The sequence below is a fragment of the Lepidothrix coronata genome, unplaced genomic scaffold (assembly GCF_001604755.1).
Source record: "Lepidothrix coronata isolate B3197 unplaced genomic scaffold, Lepidothrix_coronata-1.0 Scaffold121, whole genome shotgun sequence".
Classification (NCBI taxonomy): domain Eukaryota; kingdom Metazoa; phylum Chordata; class Aves; order Passeriformes; family Pipridae; genus Lepidothrix; species Lepidothrix coronata.
In genome coordinates, this window is record NW_016690301.1 from 2,764,368 (window position 1) to 2,782,605 (window position 18,238).

Consider the following 18,238-nt stretch of genomic DNA (forward strand, 5'->3'; position numbering starts at 1 on the left):
TTTAGAAACTAGTTACCTGCACAGACACAAATGTTTCTGGGCAGGTTGTGGCAGGTTCATTAACACTCAGTGCTAATAGTGACTAATTTCTTATGCACATTAATGTCACATCAGCTCCATCTTGTGGCTGATGATATTACTGGACTCATTTTAACTTTGATTCTGCAGGAAAAGGGTCAAAACCAAAAACGAAACAAATGCTGGTGAGGAGAGGAAATTGTAGCCAGGACTCATCATTGCAGCTGTTTGTAAAAAAAAAAAGGCGACAGAAAAAAACTCTGCCCGGAGTGTTTGGTACCTGCCTGCCATAGTTGCAATTTGCCGTATCTAAGCAGACAATTATAAAACAGGGAAAGTTTTAACTAAAACATTAATCAAGAAAATCAAAGAAAACCCTTTCGTGGCTATTTCAATGAGTTTATGAACCCTGCCAGTTATGTTTTGTTCCTCTTTCATACAGGGCACCAAAACCGCTGCTGCTGCTGGGCAGTTTAACCTCGAGGCTGCGATTAAAAGTGTTGACAAAATGTCCAGCGAGTTGAAGAAGCTGAACGGTAACTCCGCCTTCGTCCTCCAGTAACACCAGAGGGCGTTTAAGGCGTCCTAAGGGTTGTGAAGGGCTCGGTTTCCTTTGGGGTGCAACTGTTTTCATGTAATGAAACGAGAGATTTGCTTGTGTTTGGACATTAACGAAGCAGTAGTTACATGTAGCAATAGAATCGTCAGAGTAATTAAGCAGTAGTTACCTGTAGCAATAGAATCAGGTGAATTAACAACGGCAAAAACCTGTCGGATAGTCAGAAGCCGTTCCTTCGCAAAAACACTGGTAGTTTTCTAATACAAATAGTACTAATTTTAATTTAAATGTCTTGGAGTAAATAAAACAAGGCGACCCATTAAATCGGTGAATGAGTCGATAGACGAACTCTTCAAAAAGTGCTTGTGTAGATGCTCATTGCCATCGCCTAAACACCGTGCTAATAAACTGTCCTTTGTCTTTTAGTGGAAAGCCAGCTCCTGCTTTGTGACCTTATTCTGAATTTCAACCATCCTATAAAGGCCAAAGACTTAAGAGAAGCTGAAGAAAAGACGTGGAGTTTGACAGATTAAACATCCATTTTCTTGTGTTGTCTTCTATTAATACTGCTGAAGTTTCTCTTTTTTTCTTTTTCTNTTTCTTTTTCTTTTTCTTTTTCTTTTTCTTTTTCTTTTTCTTTTTCTTTTTCTTTTTCTTTTTCTTTTTCTTTTTCTCTTTCTTTTTCTTTTTCTTTTTCTTTTTCTTTTTCTTTTTCTCTTTCTTTTTCTTTTTCTTTTTCTTTTTCTTTTTCTTTTTCTTTTTCTTTTCCTTTTCCTTTTCCTTTTTCTTTTTCTTTTCCTTTTTCTTTTTCTTTCTTTTTCTTTTTCTTTCTTTTTCTCTTTTTCTTTTCCTTTTTCATTTCTTTTCCTTTTTTTCTCTTTTTTCTTTTTTTCTTCTTCTTTTTCTTCTTTTTCTACCTCTTCTTCCTCTTTTTCCTCTTCTGCTTCTACTCTTTCTTCTCCTTCTCCTTCTTCTCCTTCTTTTCTTCCTCTTCCCTCAAAAGACTGAAGGTTGAACTGTACAATGATAGTATAGTTTCCTGCACTCAGACTATTTTACTTGTGGACATCTTTGAGTGTTTAAACGTTTGGTGTATTTTTTTTTCTTTTACCAAATATATTTATCTGAATAATAAAACTGTGATTTATTCTACTGGAAAAAAAATGTGCAGTGTTAGAATTTGTTATGCTGGTATAAATTTTGTTTCTCTTTCACTTGTGAGATGATTTAAAATTAATAAAACACAATTCCACAGGAGGCATTTCTAAGTTTCTTGAGCCATGTTTTTCAAGGCAACGCAGTGGAATAAAATTACAGCCTCCAATTCACAGTCAGTGGTAATATGGCAGATGTTGGTCTGAATTTTAGCATTTTTTAAAAAACATAGATTAGAATTGATTCACCTTTCACCAGATTAAAAAATATTGAGCCAGAAACAGCTTTTCTCAGCTGAAGAATTTTTAAAATTTTATTTTTCATCTTTATTTCTGGACCCACGGCTGCATGGAAACGAAATTCGCTAACTTTGAATTCTAAATATTTTAGAGAGACAGGTAGCATTTATAAAACACATCTATTTAAACTGTTTATGAAATCTAATTGTTATGTCTGAGAAGCTCTAGAGATTGTACGGGAAGTATTTGTCTACCTTGAATTTCGGTTCTAGTATTTCAAGTCACAAATGGCTTTAAAGGAAAAAACACGTGAGGAATCTACCACGTCAAACCAAGGTTTGCCAGAACACAAAAGTTATCAGAAAACTGAGGCGAGGAGTTGGATAAATCCCACTTAACAAAGGTGAGGGGGAAACTCTTGGTGCTTCAATGGTCATCAGTTGCAAGTTATATTTTAGATCTGGGAACGTTTTCTTTTAAAAACACAGTACAACAGAGGGCAGTGGTGTAAGAGGAACTAAGTTTAGGCTGCTGCCTGTGCTTTCTAAGAGCTTTGGGGGTGTTCTGCCAGTCAGGAATCACATGATGATGGGATAAACTGGTGGATGTGCTTCCTGTAAAACGCAGCTGCTGGATTAAATCAGGAAGACACAGCCGAAGGAAGGTCGGTGTTAAAGGGGAAAAGCTTGTTCTGACTCAGGTTAGAGGATGCCAGGAGACACCTCATTCCAGAGTGTGGGACAAAGCATGGGATCCTCAGTGGTGTGGCAGAAAGCGGTGTCTGTAGGTGCGGGAGTTCTCTAGAAAACTGTGAAAAATCCAGTTTAATCCCTGAGTAACCCAGACACAAACCCCGACAGGTACCTGCACATCTGGGGTGGGAGAGATTTGTGGTGTCACCGAAACCCGTGTGCCCTTCAGATCCAGGCTGGAGCCACAGCCTTTTCAGGGAAGTGGACATAGTTGGATTTACTGGGGAACAAATAGGCTTCTATTGTCTTTTGTCCACTCCTCAGCCTTGACAAGGTTTGGGTCTACCTTGTATCACATGAAGTGACATAATTGCTGCTGCAGTTCTCATCCAAAAAAAAAGAGCTTACGTTTTTATTCTCCTGTGACAGCAGAGATTTGTGTGCATGTTTATTCCTGGATCCTCTAATTTGCTGTGGAAATAATTTCAAGAGGATATACACGTCTTGGAAAATAAAAAAATTCTCAGGTACTGTGTGATTAGTGGACAGTAACAAACACACTATAGGAAAATCACATTTAAAGCATACTGCATTTAAGGCATAATTAAAAAAATAACATAATCCTTTTTCCTTGAAATGAGACGATTTTTAATGACTTCATGAGTTTAGTTTGCTGAAAAAGGAAGTATCTTCAAGTTTATAAACTTCACTAGGCTTTGATACAATGCGTGATCTTCATTAAGATCTTATTTAAATATGTCCTGCAGCATATTTTAACATGCACTGGTTTCTGGAACCTCTGTCTTTTCCATCAATCAGAAGAAGGGGTGTCCTTTGGAAGTGGTCAATGATATCTGCCACAGAAGAAAAATCCTGTGGGATGGAAAAAATGAGAAGGCTTTGGCAGAAGTGTCAGAATTATCAGTAATCAGTACAACCAAAAAGGGTTTTTTAAACTCTAAATATATAGCAGTCTTACAAAAAGACACAGAAGGTCCAGTAAATACTGTCAGATCAACTGTTCTCCTTCCTGCCATCACCTGTAGCTCAATAACTGTGTGTACAAGCTATAATTAATTCGTGCAGTCTGTTTAATACATGATGGTGTCATTCTGCTTGATGTGATGACTGCACTTGGAAGTTCAAAGAGAGAAATTCGGAGTGTTTTGGCTCAATCAGAACTGCAGTGTGAGGCTCACTGGGCTCACTGGTGCCAGTAAATCCACACAGAGCTGCTGGTGCAGCTGAGCCACCAGTCTGGGAGCACAGTAAAGTTGGCAGGTATGGATTTGCTCTCAGCTCTGTATTTATTTCCCTCATCTGGTGCATTAGTGGTGAATAAACATTCCCTAACCAGGTGTGTGGATTTCTAATGGCCGTATTCTAAGTTATCTCTTCATTCCCTGAGTGCAAACAGGAGAATCTGATTTTACTTCCAGCACTAACAATATTCTACCAGGAATAACTCTTAAGAATTCCACCCCAGGAAAACCTGACAGTCGGGAATAAGAGAGGACATCCCTCACAATGAAGAGAATTAGTGTGAAAACACACAGCACCTCTTTTCCTTTTAAGCCAGTTCCCAACAGGTACAAGTGCTCTTGCTCCTGGTAGCGGATCTGGATGTTGTACACTTTGTCCCTGTACAGCACCATCAGCACATAGGGGTGAGTGACAGTTTTCCTTGAGCTGTCTCTCACCAGGAATGTTCCATCCTGCAAGATGAAAAAATGACAGATGACAAATAGAAGTCACTCCTGGGTTTGATCAGTATAACAACCTTCACCAGAGCACCCCTTCTAAGTGTTTGTTCTTGCTGAAATCTTTTTCCTTCTGCTAAGAGAAGCTGCATTGTGAGAGAGTTTAAGTCATTCATCAAATGTGCTGTCTTGCAAATTTGCTACTTAACGCTTCCTGCCTGTTAAAAAAGCAGATTTTTAGGGAAGGAAGGAAGTATGTTCTAGGAGGGAGAGATTCCATTAAAGGAGGAAGTAAAATATCAAAGGCCAGACCAGACATCACATGAACCAGAAAAGAAGTTCGTTTCTGCCGAGTGCCAGTCAAGGTTCCCGTGTGATGCATTTACAGCCAGCCCAAAATACTGATAGTGGCTGTGTAATTTAGGCAAAGGCAGTGACATTGTACCACTCTCTCTCTGCTTTTCTTCGTTTCAGATCTGGCTTTTCAAGTCTTCCATTGAAATCCCTTTCTTAAGGGCACTGAATGTGATCCCATAAGCTGGGCCTTCCTCCAAGTGATTGGAATGTTGTACATGTCACCCTCAGCTCATGGCAATAGTGGAGTAGCCACACCTCCCTCAGTGATGGCATATTATTTCATTTATATTTATAATTTTAATTTATCTCCACATGCACAGATAAGCCTGGGTTTCACCTGTCTGAGTCTGTGCTTCATTTTGCTGGTCAGTATGGCCTAGGAAAGGGTGGGATCTTATAGTTCAAGCTGCCTAAATATTGGAATTTGGGACAAACTCCTCACTGATGACAGAAGACTTTTTCCAGAGAACAAGTCACTCCTCCTAAGACGGGCAAGGTCAAACTGCTTTCTGGAGACACATAATTTGTTCTCTCGGATTTTGGCAAACAACAGCCTTTGTGGGTGGTTTAGACCCGGTGTGAAACTTTTCTGTGGGGACTCAAGATGAATCCTTCACTCTGAGCACCTACATTGGTGCTGCAACCTCTCTGTTTTATTGACCTGCACTCCTCCCACGGGAGCACGAGGACACCTGGTGAGGGGGTGGGAGGATCCCCTGCATGAGAAATAAAAACACAGTTTTTTATATGAATATCATATCATTTATATCATGAAGTTGTAAGGTATCCAAGTTCCAAGACCTGAACTTGGGTATCAGGGTCTCTTTCGGCGGGATAAGGGAAACGAGAAAATTCTTAAAAATTAAACCTTTTGGGGCCATTTTGTACACGAGGTTCCTTTTCTCTTTGGGCTAAGAACAAAGAAAGATCCATCACCTCTCACAGGGGATGGTTTGCAGCCAATTGGAAAAAAAGGAAAGCCCCTTTTCAGAGAAAAGAAACCTTTTTATGTAAAGATGAATACATTAAAACTTATCTGAAAAGGATGGGATTTTATGAAACTATAAAATGCGTGACATTTAAACCAAAGGAGTCTTTTCCCCCAGAAACTCGGTGAGAGAAAGACCCAACGCGTTGAAGAAATTCTTCCTTGTTTCTTTGTTCCCAAAGTTTAGGCCCCCTTTTTAAATGTAAAGAGAGGGATATTCCCCACCCCTGCCATTCCCAGAGTACCTTGTTGAATTTAAGGAGAGGGATATTCCCCACCCCTGCCATTCCCAGAGTACCTTGTTGATTTTCCGAAGAGCTGCCTCTGCCTCGGGCCGGCTCACAAAGGCCACGTACCACTCGTTGTTCAGGGAGCCCTAAGGGATGGTTTGGGGGAGAGAGGAGAAAAGAGAAACTCAGCTGTCAGTGACTGAGTCTGTAATTCGAGCAACACACAGGGAAGCAGAGAGAAATCTCGGTGAGAGGGATATTTGGGTTTATGTGCAGAATCTCTGAAGGTTCGAGTTTCGGGGTATTTGTTGCAGTCTGGTGAAGCAGCACTGAGGGATTTTAAATTATTGGCTCACTCTGATAAATTTGAAAATATTGCAGACCTGGCTATAATACATCTGCAATTAAGCCAAATAAACAAATATTTTCAGTACGATATTTTAAACGGCATTTTCTCTTTTGTCCACCTGGACGCTGGCATCCTTTGCCCTTTTTTGTTTGTTTGTTTTTAAATTAATATTTTTTTCATTTTCTAACTATCATCTGAGACCATAATGCTATAAATCCTGTGAATATAACACATATGGTTGCCCAGCAGCCTTATGACCAGGAGTTTGTTCTCGACTTGTTCTATTTAAAGAAACGTGAAACAAAAAATGCACTTACAAAGCTGAGTTCTTTACTCATCAAACTTTTGTGGAAGGAGAACTGAATATGTAATATTATTTGAAGGCAATTGTGCCAAACAAGTAATCCAGCAAACAAGTGTTTTTCTTATTTTCTTCCGTCAGGGGTTTGCTGTTGTTGTTTTTTTTCGGTGAAGACAAAACAAGGCGTTTAAATTTGACCCAGAAAAGAAAACTGAAAGCACTTATTGGCGACCTGAGAACAACTACTGCAAAAAAAACAACTCTGAGAGATGTTCCCTCTGGAAACCTGAGAATTTGCTGTGTTTAACAGTATTTGTAATGTTTTGTACCTCATCTTCCTCGGGGTTTGTTTGGTGGACAGTCTGTCTGCCGGGGATTGGCAGTGGAGGTCTCACATCAGCTGGGCCTCTCGAGGGGGATCTGCTGTTGTTGCCTTCAAAGATAGAAAAATAGAAAAAAAAAAAAAAAACGTTCAAGCCAGGAGAATAATTTCATCTGTGCAGGATCTCGGTTTTACAGGGCATGATGTGTTTCCATCCCCCTGGTGCTGAGATGTTTGGGATTGATTTGAAATCAGATTCAGGCTTCTCCATCAGCACCACATGCTCTGCCTAATTTCACCCCCTGGTGCACAGACAGGGACTTTTGTGAACTCTTGCATTTCCATAAGACCAGATGGACTTGAAATAGAGGTGACACCTTTTTAGTTTCTGGACCACAGTTACTCAGTTGAGAGCATCTTGGTTTCTTTAGAGACAGAAGAAACGTTTTCTCTCTGCAATCTTTGCCTCCTTAGCAATTAGAAAGTAAAAACTGTCACTGTAGGACATTGGCAGCTGTTACCATACGTGAAAAATTACCTGCAAAACAGTCAAAGTTTTCTTTATTTTTTACTTGCTATTACGAGATAAATAAGCAGTGTTTTCACATGGGAAGTGTTTTCTCCCTTTTCTGAGAGCATTAGCTCACCTCAGCTGTCAGTACTGTTTGCTGGACTGAAAAAGGTGGTTGTATCAAATTGTGACACTGGTTTAACCAGGCAGGGAGCCCAAGCTTTGTGGGAAACAAAACCCAAAAGACCAAGTAAGTTACACAAGTTACACAAGTTTCTGTTCACAGCCCAACCAGAAACATCCACAGAAAAAAAAATATTATATATTAACTGCACTGAAACCACTGAAACCACTTTTTAACTTTCAGTCATGTTCTTACAAAAAAAAACAAAAAAAAGGAAGGAATGCAGGATACAGACCTAGATGTAAGCGAGGTGGTAGTGAGCCAGTTGAAGACAGGTTTCTAGCACTGTTTAAAAAACAGAAGTAGTCAGTATAAATACATTTCTATGCAACATTTCTGTGCTCTGAACATCTGATTGGGACTTTGTGCCTGTTTTACAGAATGACCCGTGCAGAATGAGGAAAGTTTTCTCCTTCTTTTTGGTTTTTTAATCTTCTCTGGGTAAGTGGATCCACCTTGAACTTTACCTGGAGCTCGGATCTGGGAATAAGGTAGAGGGAATCAGTAATGGCCACTGAGACTTTTGGATTGGGATCAATGCAGAAAAGTACTGCAGCTTGTTGAGTTTTCTCAGGGAATGACTCCTTTATTCCCCTAAAGCAGGAAGCACAGGGAACACCTTGGCAGATAGCCAGGGTCACAGAGTCATATCTTTCTTGTAGCTTCTCTAAAAGTATTCATCAACGTTGTTGATGAAAATGCCATTTCTCATTAATGTTGCAGCCAAGGGGAAGGGGAAGGGCCAGCAACAAAAAGGACTGGAGCATCCCACACGTGAGGAAAGGCTGAGGGAGCTGGGGCTGTTCAGCCTGGAAAAGAGAAGGCTTGGGAGGGATCCCCTTATTAAAGCTCATAAATACCTGAAAGGAGAGCCAGGCTCTGGTCAGTGGTGCCCAGTGATGAGGCAGAGGCCGTGGGCACAAACTGAAACTCCAGAGGCTCCCTCTGAACGGGAAACCCTTCACTGTGAGGGCAGCCAAGCACTGGAGCAGGTTGCCAAGAAAGCTGAGTCGTCTCTGGTCTTGGAGACACTCAAATGCCATCTGGATGTGGCACCTTGGTCAAGGTGACCTTGTTTGGGTTGGGGCTTGGACCAGATGACATCCACAGGTCCCTGCCAACCTCTGCCCACACCCAAAACTTCTCAAAACCGAGTCCCAACCTTCAGTGTTTGTTATTATTTTTGTTTTTTCGCCTAGCTGGGGACAAATGGCCTGCCCTCTTTGTCCTTTACAGTCCATGTTTCTCTTCTGCTTAAATGGGCTGTTGAAAAGGCTCTGAGATGAAAATGCTAATTGTGTTTGCAGAACAAGAACACCCCATCATGGCCTGATTAATGGGAGAGAATCTGTCAAATGGGGGCCTCTACTGCAGCAATGCTGGGCATGTTATTTGAATATAACCAGAAGTGTTCATCACAGGAACAGTTCCATTTGCATATGACCTCGCTAGTGCTACTGCAATATTTGTTCTGCTGGGGTGGCAGCAGTTCCAGAGAATGATGGCAAATTGGAGGAATTCATCAAAGAGCCATTAAAAAAAACACAGAGATTAGAAAATGTGCCTCAGACGTGGACTCAAGGAGCCCAGTCTAACCCAGCAAAGCCTAAGATTCCCAGAATTCAGATCATCAGGAATGAAAACTTAATTAAGGGCTCCTCCATCTAGCAAGTGAAGACAGAGCAATTAAATATTTGTAGGCTGAAAATAGGAAAAAAATTTGAAGCCGGGCTCACAATTTTAAACAGGGATTATCAGCCATTAGGGTAAAACTTAGTAAAGGGGTGGTGAAATCTTTTCTGATTCAATTCCAGACGACTGAGGTTGTGGGTTTTTCAGTTTTGAAATGAATTAGTGGTCACAGCTTTAGCACTTGGGCTCCTGGAGTGTGCAGGAACCTCTTTGAGCTACGCCCTGCACAGTTTTGGAGAAAACTATGGAGCATTTTTTTGTAGAAAGCCCTTCCCAAAAGGGTTTTTCATTCCTATGGATCCTACAGATCCACAAGGGAGAGATGTCTCAAGAATCCATGTGGGCACTAAAATATTTCCTCGAGAGGAATTTGGAGATATTTTGGGGATGGTTTTGTGTGGATTCGGGGTGAAGTCGATGGATTTTGGTGGTCTATGTGTGGCTTTGGGGTGACTTTTGATAGATTTGAGGTATTTAGGAATATTTTGGGATAATTTGGGGGTAATTCCGTGTGGATTTGGGTCCATTTTGGGGTACCTCAGTGCAACTTGGGGCTATTTTACTGGGATTTTGACTGAATTATGGGGAATATGGAGATGTTTGGAGGATGATTTTGTGTGGCTTTTAGGTGACTTTCAATGGGTTTTGGTGGTATATGCATGGATTTTGGTTGATTTTCGTGGGATTTCGATGAATTTGAGGAATTTAGGAATATTTTGGGATAATTTGGGGGGGATTCTGTGTGGATTTGGGTCTGTTTTGGGGTACTTTAATTTTGGGGCTATTTTACTGGGATTTTGATGGAATTTTGGGGAATTTGGAGATATTCTGGGGACAATTTTTTGTGGCTTTTAGGTGACTTCCAATGGAATTTGGTGGTATATGTGTGGATTTTCGTTGATTTTGATGGATTTGAGGAATCTAGGAATATTTTGGGATCTTCTGGGATATTTGGGGGGTGATTCTGTGCGGATTTGGGTCCATTTTGGGGAACTTTAGTGCGATTTTGGGCTATTTTACTGGGATTTTAACTGGATTTTGACTGAATTTTGGGGAATTTGGAGATGTTTTGAGGATGGTTTTATGAGGATTCTAGGTGACTTTTGGTGGATTTTGGTGGTATACATGTGGATTTTGGTCGATTTTCATGGGATTTCGGTGGATTTTGGTTGCTTTTTGTGGGATTTCGATGGATTTGAGGAACTTTGGAATATTTTGGGATCTTCTGGGACATTTTGGGGGTGAGTCTGTGTGGATTTGGGTCTATTTTGGGGCATTTCAGTGCGATTTGGGGCTGTTTTACTGGATACAGCCTAAGGAAGGAACTACTCCTCATGGTTGCCTCGGGTCCCTGAGATCCCTGTAGCTCCACACACTGTGTTATTTGCTGGATTGCCAAGGGATTGAGATCCAAGAGGAATAACAAAACAAGGGTGAAACCAACCTTTCTGCCCCAGGCAGGCTGTTGGATCCTGGCTTGGGTGGAGGCTTGAGAGGTTTGGCTTGGAGGGAGCTGGAGCTGTAGGGGGGCAGGCAGAGCTGTGGCACTGCTCTCTGGGGTGCAGCTGTGGAGGAGGGAGAGAAGGCAACTGAAATCTTATGGGGGACATTCTTAAACGAAGAAATTCTGTCCCATAACTGCTGCTTAGTTGGATAAACATCCCGGAGTAAACAGCCTGTAAACAGCCCGTGATGTGTCAGTCACAGGTTGTAAACTCAGGTGGTTGGCTGAGCTTCAAATTGAGTACTGAAATGAAAAATAAACTGGCACAGGCTTGAGCAACACTTACATTCCCTGACTTCTGTTTTGGATAAGCCACAGTTCAGGTGCTTTCCCTGCAGCAGAGCTGAAGGTGGTGCATGACCAAGTGTTCTCTGTTGCATTGCTTCTAAAGAGCAGATTTGAGTCACCTTTTGAACCCCATTCCTTTGTGAGACTTCTCCCGGCATGAAATAAAACATTTTCCTTCTGCAGTGGCCTCAGACCTGAACTTCCAGTAAGAGGGAACAGGTAACTGAGCTCTGCACAGCTCAGATTTCTTATGGAGGCTCAGAGGCTGTGATAATTCACAGAGACCCGGTCAAACCCTCTGCTTCTCTTGGGGAGTCACTTTGCCAACTTAACTCTAGAATTTAGCATTACAAATATTGTTGTCACATGAAAGAAGTTCTGCTTCTGCTCATGGAAGTGAATAACATTACACAGAGAGTGGCACCAGATACAACCTGACTTTTGAAATGGCTCTAAAGAAACAACTCTAAGTTGTTTTGGGTTTTTTTTTAACAGAACTAAGGCAAAGAAAGACCTTAAGCTTGAAAAATCACTGTAGAAATACTTACTGTCTTCTTCTTCCTGGGGAGCCAAAAGAAAATAAACATTAGCAACATATTACAGCAGAGTTCTTAGGAGTATTTTACAGAACAAAACAAGGATGTTGGTGGATTTTGGTTATACAAGGACTGTAATACTTGCAACACCAAGTAATCCTTAAAGGTCTTGCATTAATTAATTAATTGTTTACAAATAAGCAATGTGGTGGATGTCCCATAATGGCTCTTGACCCAAAGCACTCAGAAACCCTCAGCAGGTACAAACTTTCCTCATTCCTCCAAGTGCAGGCTCCCAAGAGTTATCTGAGAGTGAAACTTTCAGGTCACCTTAAGCTGAACAAAATCCCCCAAAGCCCCAGATTTAGTGTAAGCAAAATCACTTCTCCCATGTTATATGTATAAAAAAAAATAACCTGGTTTTATTCTTCCCTTATCTAAGATAAAGTACTCAGGGAATATGAGCCTGACACAGAAGAACTGCTTAAAAACACCCCGTGTGCTGTGAAAGATCCAGGACTGTTCTTTACAACTGATAAAAGAAACAAGTTTACCTTGTCCAGAATTATTAGTTAATACAGGCACTTAATTTTATTGGAGTCCATACATTTTAAATATATGCTTTGAGACTACACTTACTTCATTTTTTTTGTGTGGTGGCCAACTCTGCCTGAAATGAAAACAAAACACTCGTCACAGGTGGAACACTACCCATCCATTCATGTGCATCATTTTCAACTAGAATATGAATTTATAGTAAGTTTGAAAGGCCCAGTGAATGCCAAACCTTTTTTTTTTCCTCATAAAAATATCTAAAATTCTAATTTCAACCCCAATCTAAGGCATTATGCTTGTCCTTAGCCCAGCTTGAGTCTATCAACAAGGAAAACTGATGCATTGATTATGAGATCAGAGCTTAAAACGAGTTTTTGCAATGATGAAACATTAGTCTTCAAGTCTTGAACTCACTTCTAATACCTGGCAACATTGCTGGAGCTCAGCATTAGACTTCCAGGCTTTGTTTCTCTGATGAATGATCTCGTTTTTATCTCTGTTTCTCTGATAAATTATCCTGGCTGATTAGCAGATCTCAATTACTTTCTTAACTTGTTTTAAGCTCAGTCCCAGTGTCCACCCCCCAGTTTATCTAGAAAATGCTGGAGAATCATCTAATTCTGCTGGAGAATGTGAAGAAGGAGGTTTGCAGGCTAAGTAAAGGTTTCTTTTTCTAACACTTAAAAAAACCCCAGCAATAGAACTCGTGAAATAATATTCCCTAGAGCAAGAACCTGAGCTGGTGGAAAAAACAGGGATCATGGATTTCTTTGCCCAGCTTGGCAGTGAGTCCTGCCCCGTGTGCTGGGGCTGTTTCAGACAGGACTGGAGAGGTTTTCCTGCATTCACACTTTCCCGTAGTTTAACACATCCATCAGCCAAAATCCTTAATATCCACAGCCCCTGCTGTCAGGCAGGACCTGTAGATTGTACCACCATGTCTTGCTTGTCCATATCTTTGTTAAATTTAATTTATCCTTCATTAAATTTCAGTGAAGTGAGCACTTACTTTCCAGGGCTTTGCTTCCTTAAGGGAGGGGGGTTCCCTCTTTCATATCTGTCACTTGGTGGGACAGGAGGTTTGGGCATCATTGCCAGCTGTTCCCCCAGGGACCTAAAGCAGGAGCAAGATGATGAAATAAAGGCAAAAAGCTGCTTATTGAGAACTAACTGGGGAATATTGGCACTGAGAGGACCATTTCCAGAGGAAAAACTCTTACCTTAGCTGTGAAACCAGAGGCTGGAAAACAACAAGGAGAAGTTGAATGTGTAAGTGTGTCAAAACAGGCAAAAAACATCAATAAGCACACCAAAAAAAAATAATCTTACCTTTTCAGGAACACTTGGCTTCTTCCCTGAAAATAGTAAAAGCTTACATTTAGAAAAAATGAAAGTTAATTAATCAGGCTGTCTACGAAACCGGTGAGTTTTGAACATAATTGGAAGTTAATTTTGCAAGTTGAAGCCCTCAGTCCCCTGAGATGTAAAGCAGAAAAATATTCTGCCTTTGTGAGTGATGGCAAAATTGCAATATCTCTTTTTAAAGGCAAATTTAACCATTTTCAAGGTGACATGTTTTACAATCATATTTTCTAGGGTTCAGCTTTGAATTACTGGCTACTTTTCTGCCATTGTAAAACAGATGAAAGAGTTCAGATAATAAATAAAAATCATAGAGTCATGTCTTCAGATTCTTTGTGTAATGTGGTTTTTGGGTCTGAAACAAATGTGATTCTTCTTTTATGTCTTACTAGTTCTCAGCATTCTTTTAAGTCTGTTTAAGTTGCAACCTTACACCCAGTAGTGTGTGCAGAGTTAGCTCTCTATTTCTCCTTTAACCTACTAAATATCTCCTTGTTCATTCACTTAAGTGTCACCCCAAACCTTTATTCCACAGGGATCTCATCGAGTCTTTCTGCTCACCTCTCTGACCTTGGGTTGCTGTTTTCTAAATACAATTTCTCCCCCACTTTACAAGTCCTGCTCACAACATTTATTCACAGATTACCTTGCCTGGGACTGGATTAGAGTACATCTGGTTGAGCCTTGATCTTTTGCATCAATTATATACAAAGTGATAATTTTCAATAATTAAACCGATCACATTTATATCAATAAAGCAAACACTGACCTGCTGCTGGGCTCTCTCTTTCAAAGGGGGGAGCAAGGCGGTCCAGGGAGGGCTTTGTGCTTCTGTCTATAGAAGGAGCTGGGGCTAAACACAACAGCTGTGTGAGACAACGTGCTGGGACAGGTTAATATACCTTTATTTTGTGCAGCCACGAACTGGTGTGACTTAGAATAACAAGAGAGGCTTCTGTGTGAGAGTAGAAGAGAGTGGAAGTGAGGAGATGGAGGCAGGAGCCGAGAGCTCCACAGCCCACGGGAAAAGCTTTACAAGGACAGCACCAGCTCTACTTACATTTCAGAGGCTTCATGTTCCTGTCTCTCCCCAGGTCGTTGTGGCTCGGTGGAGGAGGGAAAGCTGGCAGCTGGAACAGATATTTCACGTGTGGTTAAAATGTTGTCCTCACCTTTCTGCTTTAGTTTCAGTGTGTTAACCCCAGCACACACGTCTGCCCGTCCCTGGGTCTGTGCAGCACAGCAGATCCCAGCTCCCTGCAAAAGGACAGGAGCCAGGGGCTCTCCTGAGGAATGCCCCACGTGCTTGGCTTCTCGTTGGATGCAGAATTGCCTCCACCTGTTTTGCCTCGCAAGGGATACTCCAGTGGGCTGTATTTTGGGGGAGGATCGTGTTTATTGCCAAAGGAGAGAAACAGGAGCTCCAACAGCACTGCTGTGGGTTTGCCCCTCCAGGGCAGCAGGTGTTGGGTTTGTAAATGTGTCGAAACGAGTGGATGTGCATATGAAGAGGAGAAATATGTAATAAGTCACTGACTGGTGACTGAGGCAGGGGGAGAACGGGCTGTTCTCTGCTCCTGGGAGAGCTGGGGTCAAACAGCATTTTGTTGTCAGCAGCCAAACCTGGATTTCTCCAGACACCTGCCTTCCAAAGCTCAGCCTCAGCCCGAGTTTAGGACACTTTTGAGAGCTCAGGACACCCAATAGTCCTCTGTGTTTTCTACATATGAACTATGTCACTGGGTCAGACCAAAAATGCTTCTATCACACCCCAGAATTACCTTGTGTACATGGTAGGTCTAATGTACATCTGTCCTGGCAAACATTGAACTTATTACAGTGCCAGCTGTCAACAGCACAAGAGCTTTCAGTTTTGAAGGATTCACAGCAGCAAAAAAAAATAAAAGGAGTCAAATCTGTGTCATCAAGGTTCTCATTGTACAGTCTCTCACACTTCTATGTGGTTTTAATTCAACTGGACAACTGCTGCATGAATAGATTGGGAAGAATCAACCTTTTTTTTATTTTATAAATATCACTAAAGAAACAGAGAGGCATCTCTTACAAATATATCATTTATATGTTAGAGATATTCACAGGTAGGTATAAATTTCCAGTGTAGGAAACACCCAAGTAATTTAATATATTTGTCCTGTGAGATTTAATTTCTTGGAAAAACAGTCACCCTGGAACAGAGTTCAAATCTGTTTTGATGGCTGAAATTCTCCCTCTACGTACAGCAGCTGATTAAAAACGGCATTACACTTGGACTTTTAAAAAGTTACTGGCATGGGAAATAGGTAAAACATTAAGAAAAGAACATACAGAAGCACCTCTTGCCCCGAATGGGGCTGGTCCTGGGGATGGGCCAGGTCTCTGGGGTGGCACTGGAGGCTGATGTGATGATCTGGTTGTTGAAGGTCTGTCTAAAGAAAACAAAAATCCCAAACTAAACACCTACACAGAGTTGGTCATTTAATACCTATTAGATCCTTAGGGCAAAGAGCCCTTGCAAGAACCTGGATGCTTAACAGATCCTAAAGACACTGCTGTAGGATGTCATTGGCAGCTGATTTATGATCAGTGCAGTGCTGGGAGTTACAGCCCATCTGTCCCTGTGCTGGTGACTCCTCTGCCAGTCTGTTGGCCACAGCATTTATTGCTATGCCCTGCAGTTCAGTGACTGTGTGAAACACCAGCCAGTCTCAATGGCAGGTTTGCACCTTCCACAGAACCTTCTCCATCCCACGCCCAGCCACCCAAAACGTGGCTGGTAATGCGTGAGGACAGAATCTACAAATCACTGACAGCACTTCATTTTCAGTAATTACCTATATAATCAGTGTTGCTTGGAAGTGACTTGGCAGGAAATATGACATTGTGATGGGCTTCATCATTGTTGGATGGAGGGGGCTCGTAGCCATCACTGTCATGTTCTGCCTCTCCAGGTTCTTCTGTTGGGGATTCATAGTCAGCCTCGTCTTCCTTCTCCTGGTCTTCATCAGGGCTTTCATAGTCATCATCATCCTCATCCTCCTGGCAAATGAGCATAAAAAGTGGCTGCTGCAACAGAGCACTGAACACTCCAGGGCAGTTTCCTTGTGGCCTTTCCCTGTGGTACTTTTCCCTCTGGAGGACCTCAAGGTTTTACAACGAGTTTGAGGGAAAAAATTCCATTTAAAGAAAATGGGGAAAGGAGGCAGCACTGATATTAATGGAGGGAGCACTGAACAGCTTCAGAGAGGGCACAAGTATCATTTTATAGCATTGCAGTGGAGGGTCAGGATAAGGTGAGAGCTCACCAAAATGCACAGTGCCTTTGTTTGGGGACAAGGCTCCAGCAAACAATCCAGTGTTCCCAAAAACACACTGGAGCAGCAGCTGTTGATGTCCATTCTTGCTGACTAACACGTATTCTACAGCCTGCAAGCCAGCTTTTAAAAATGCTTCAGGAAAAATGAGGTCTTTGATTTGGGTCTTGGTGTCCTCCACTGGCCAGACCCAAACCAGCTCGGTGGGACTTGCAGGACCTCGTGAGATCACTGTGCCAGTGTGGGCAGTGCACATATCTGTGCCCACCAGAAAAAAACACTCCATTGGTGTCTTGGTTGCAAATTTCCAGAGCCCTCTGTATTGGCACAGAGCCCACGTGCTCTGTAGGAGAATATTTTTATCTTCCATGCTCCTAAAATAGCAGCAAATCTCCTGTGAACTGCGTAACAAGTGGTTTGGGGTTTTTTTTCAAATGTCTCTCCATTTTTTAAAAAAAATTAGCACTGGTTAACTTTAGAGATCTTCATGAACCCAGCCTGTGCATCAGCAGCTGAGGTGTAATGATGTTTGCCAAAATGGCAAGAGCCAAAAGGAACTTTTGCAGTCTGCTTGGATTAAAACAAATTATTCATCAGCAGATCAACTCTAAAGAATAAAATGGCAAGGATTTGCCACTGAAAAACACAGCAACATTTCATTTACTGGCCACCTCTTTTAAGAGCTTGAAATGAGTAAATAAAATTCAGGGGGGGGTCTGTGGGAGCTGAGCAGACAAGGCATTGAACTGGGGGGGGTTGTCAGTGCCAATACTCACAAATGAAGACCAGCCCCCGTCATCCTGAGCGTACCCTGCGGAAAGAAGCAGAGCCACAGACTTCTTAGTGTGCAGAAAGATGGAATAACTCGACAAAAAAAGGACACAAGGAACCCCAGGTGAGCTCTGAACCTCAGTAGAGGGTCACAGGAACAAGCTGGTGTTTCAAAGGCAGCCCAGCAGCCATGGAGGGTGTCAGGAATGACACTCTGACTGCAAACCAAGAGCAAAGTCCCCCTTGGGGGGGATGATTTCTGTGCTGGCACTTCAAGTTTGTCCTGCACTTCCAGTTCTAAATACAATTTGAATGCAGAATGCCTTCAGAATGAGCCCAGGCTTTTTATCATAGAATCACAGAATCACAGAATCAGCTGGGTTGGAAGGGACCTCTGAGATCATCAGGTCCAACCCTTGACCCAACCCTGTTGCAGTTCTCAGCCCATGGCACTGATGCCACATCCAGTCTCTTCTTAAAAATCTCCAGGGACAGAGAATCCACCACTTCCCTGGGCAGCCCATTCTAATGTCTGATTACCCTCTCTGTAAAGAAATTCTTCCTAATATCCAACCTAACCCTCCCCTGGCACAGCTCAAGACCGAGCCCTCTTG

The 18,238-nt window shown here is 41.9% G+C and overlaps 2 protein-coding genes across 3 annotated transcripts in view; one reads left to right on the forward strand and one right to left on the reverse strand.

Annotated features, from left to right (window-relative positions):
• CUNH5orf58 (chromosome unknown C5orf58 homolog) overlaps positions 1-1,194 on the forward strand; it is a 57,279-nt gene extending 56,085 nt beyond the window's left edge. For both annotated transcript variants that reach the window (XM_017825647.1, XM_017825648.1), the window contains 2 exons: positions 461-554; positions 1,004-1,194. In XM_017825647.1, the coding sequence (XP_017681136.1) occupies positions 461-554; positions 1,004-1,110 (201 nt within the window). In that variant the 3' untranslated portion in view covers positions 1,111-1,194. The remainder of the gene's footprint in view (positions 1-460; positions 555-1,003) is intronic.
• Positions 1,195-2,818: 1,624 nt separating this feature from the next.
• The window catches only part of LCP2 (lymphocyte cytosolic protein 2), a 30,343-nt gene continuing 14,923 nt past the window's right edge, over positions 2,819-18,238 (reverse strand). The window contains exons 7-22 of the mRNA XM_017825639.1: positions 17,630-17,664; positions 16,374-16,578; positions 15,868-15,968; positions 14,603-14,672; positions 14,312-14,395; positions 13,510-13,535; positions 13,401-13,420; positions 13,190-13,294; positions 12,265-12,295; positions 11,638-11,650; positions 10,742-10,862; positions 7,841-7,890; positions 6,918-7,021; positions 6,007-6,084; positions 4,223-4,378; positions 2,819-3,536 (exon numbers count right to left, since the gene is read on the reverse strand). Coding sequence (XP_017681128.1) covers positions 3,414-3,536; positions 4,223-4,378; positions 6,007-6,084; positions 6,918-7,021; positions 7,841-7,890; positions 10,742-10,862; positions 11,638-11,650; positions 12,265-12,295; positions 13,190-13,294; positions 13,401-13,420; positions 13,510-13,535; positions 14,312-14,395; positions 14,603-14,672; positions 15,868-15,968; positions 16,374-16,578; positions 17,630-17,664 — 1,322 coding nt within the window. The 3' untranslated portion in view covers positions 2,819-3,413. The remainder of the gene's footprint in view (positions 3,537-4,222; positions 4,379-6,006; positions 6,085-6,917; positions 7,022-7,840; positions 7,891-10,741; positions 10,863-11,637; positions 11,651-12,264; positions 12,296-13,189; positions 13,295-13,400; positions 13,421-13,509; positions 13,536-14,311; positions 14,396-14,602; positions 14,673-15,867; positions 15,969-16,373; positions 16,579-17,629; positions 17,665-18,238) is intronic.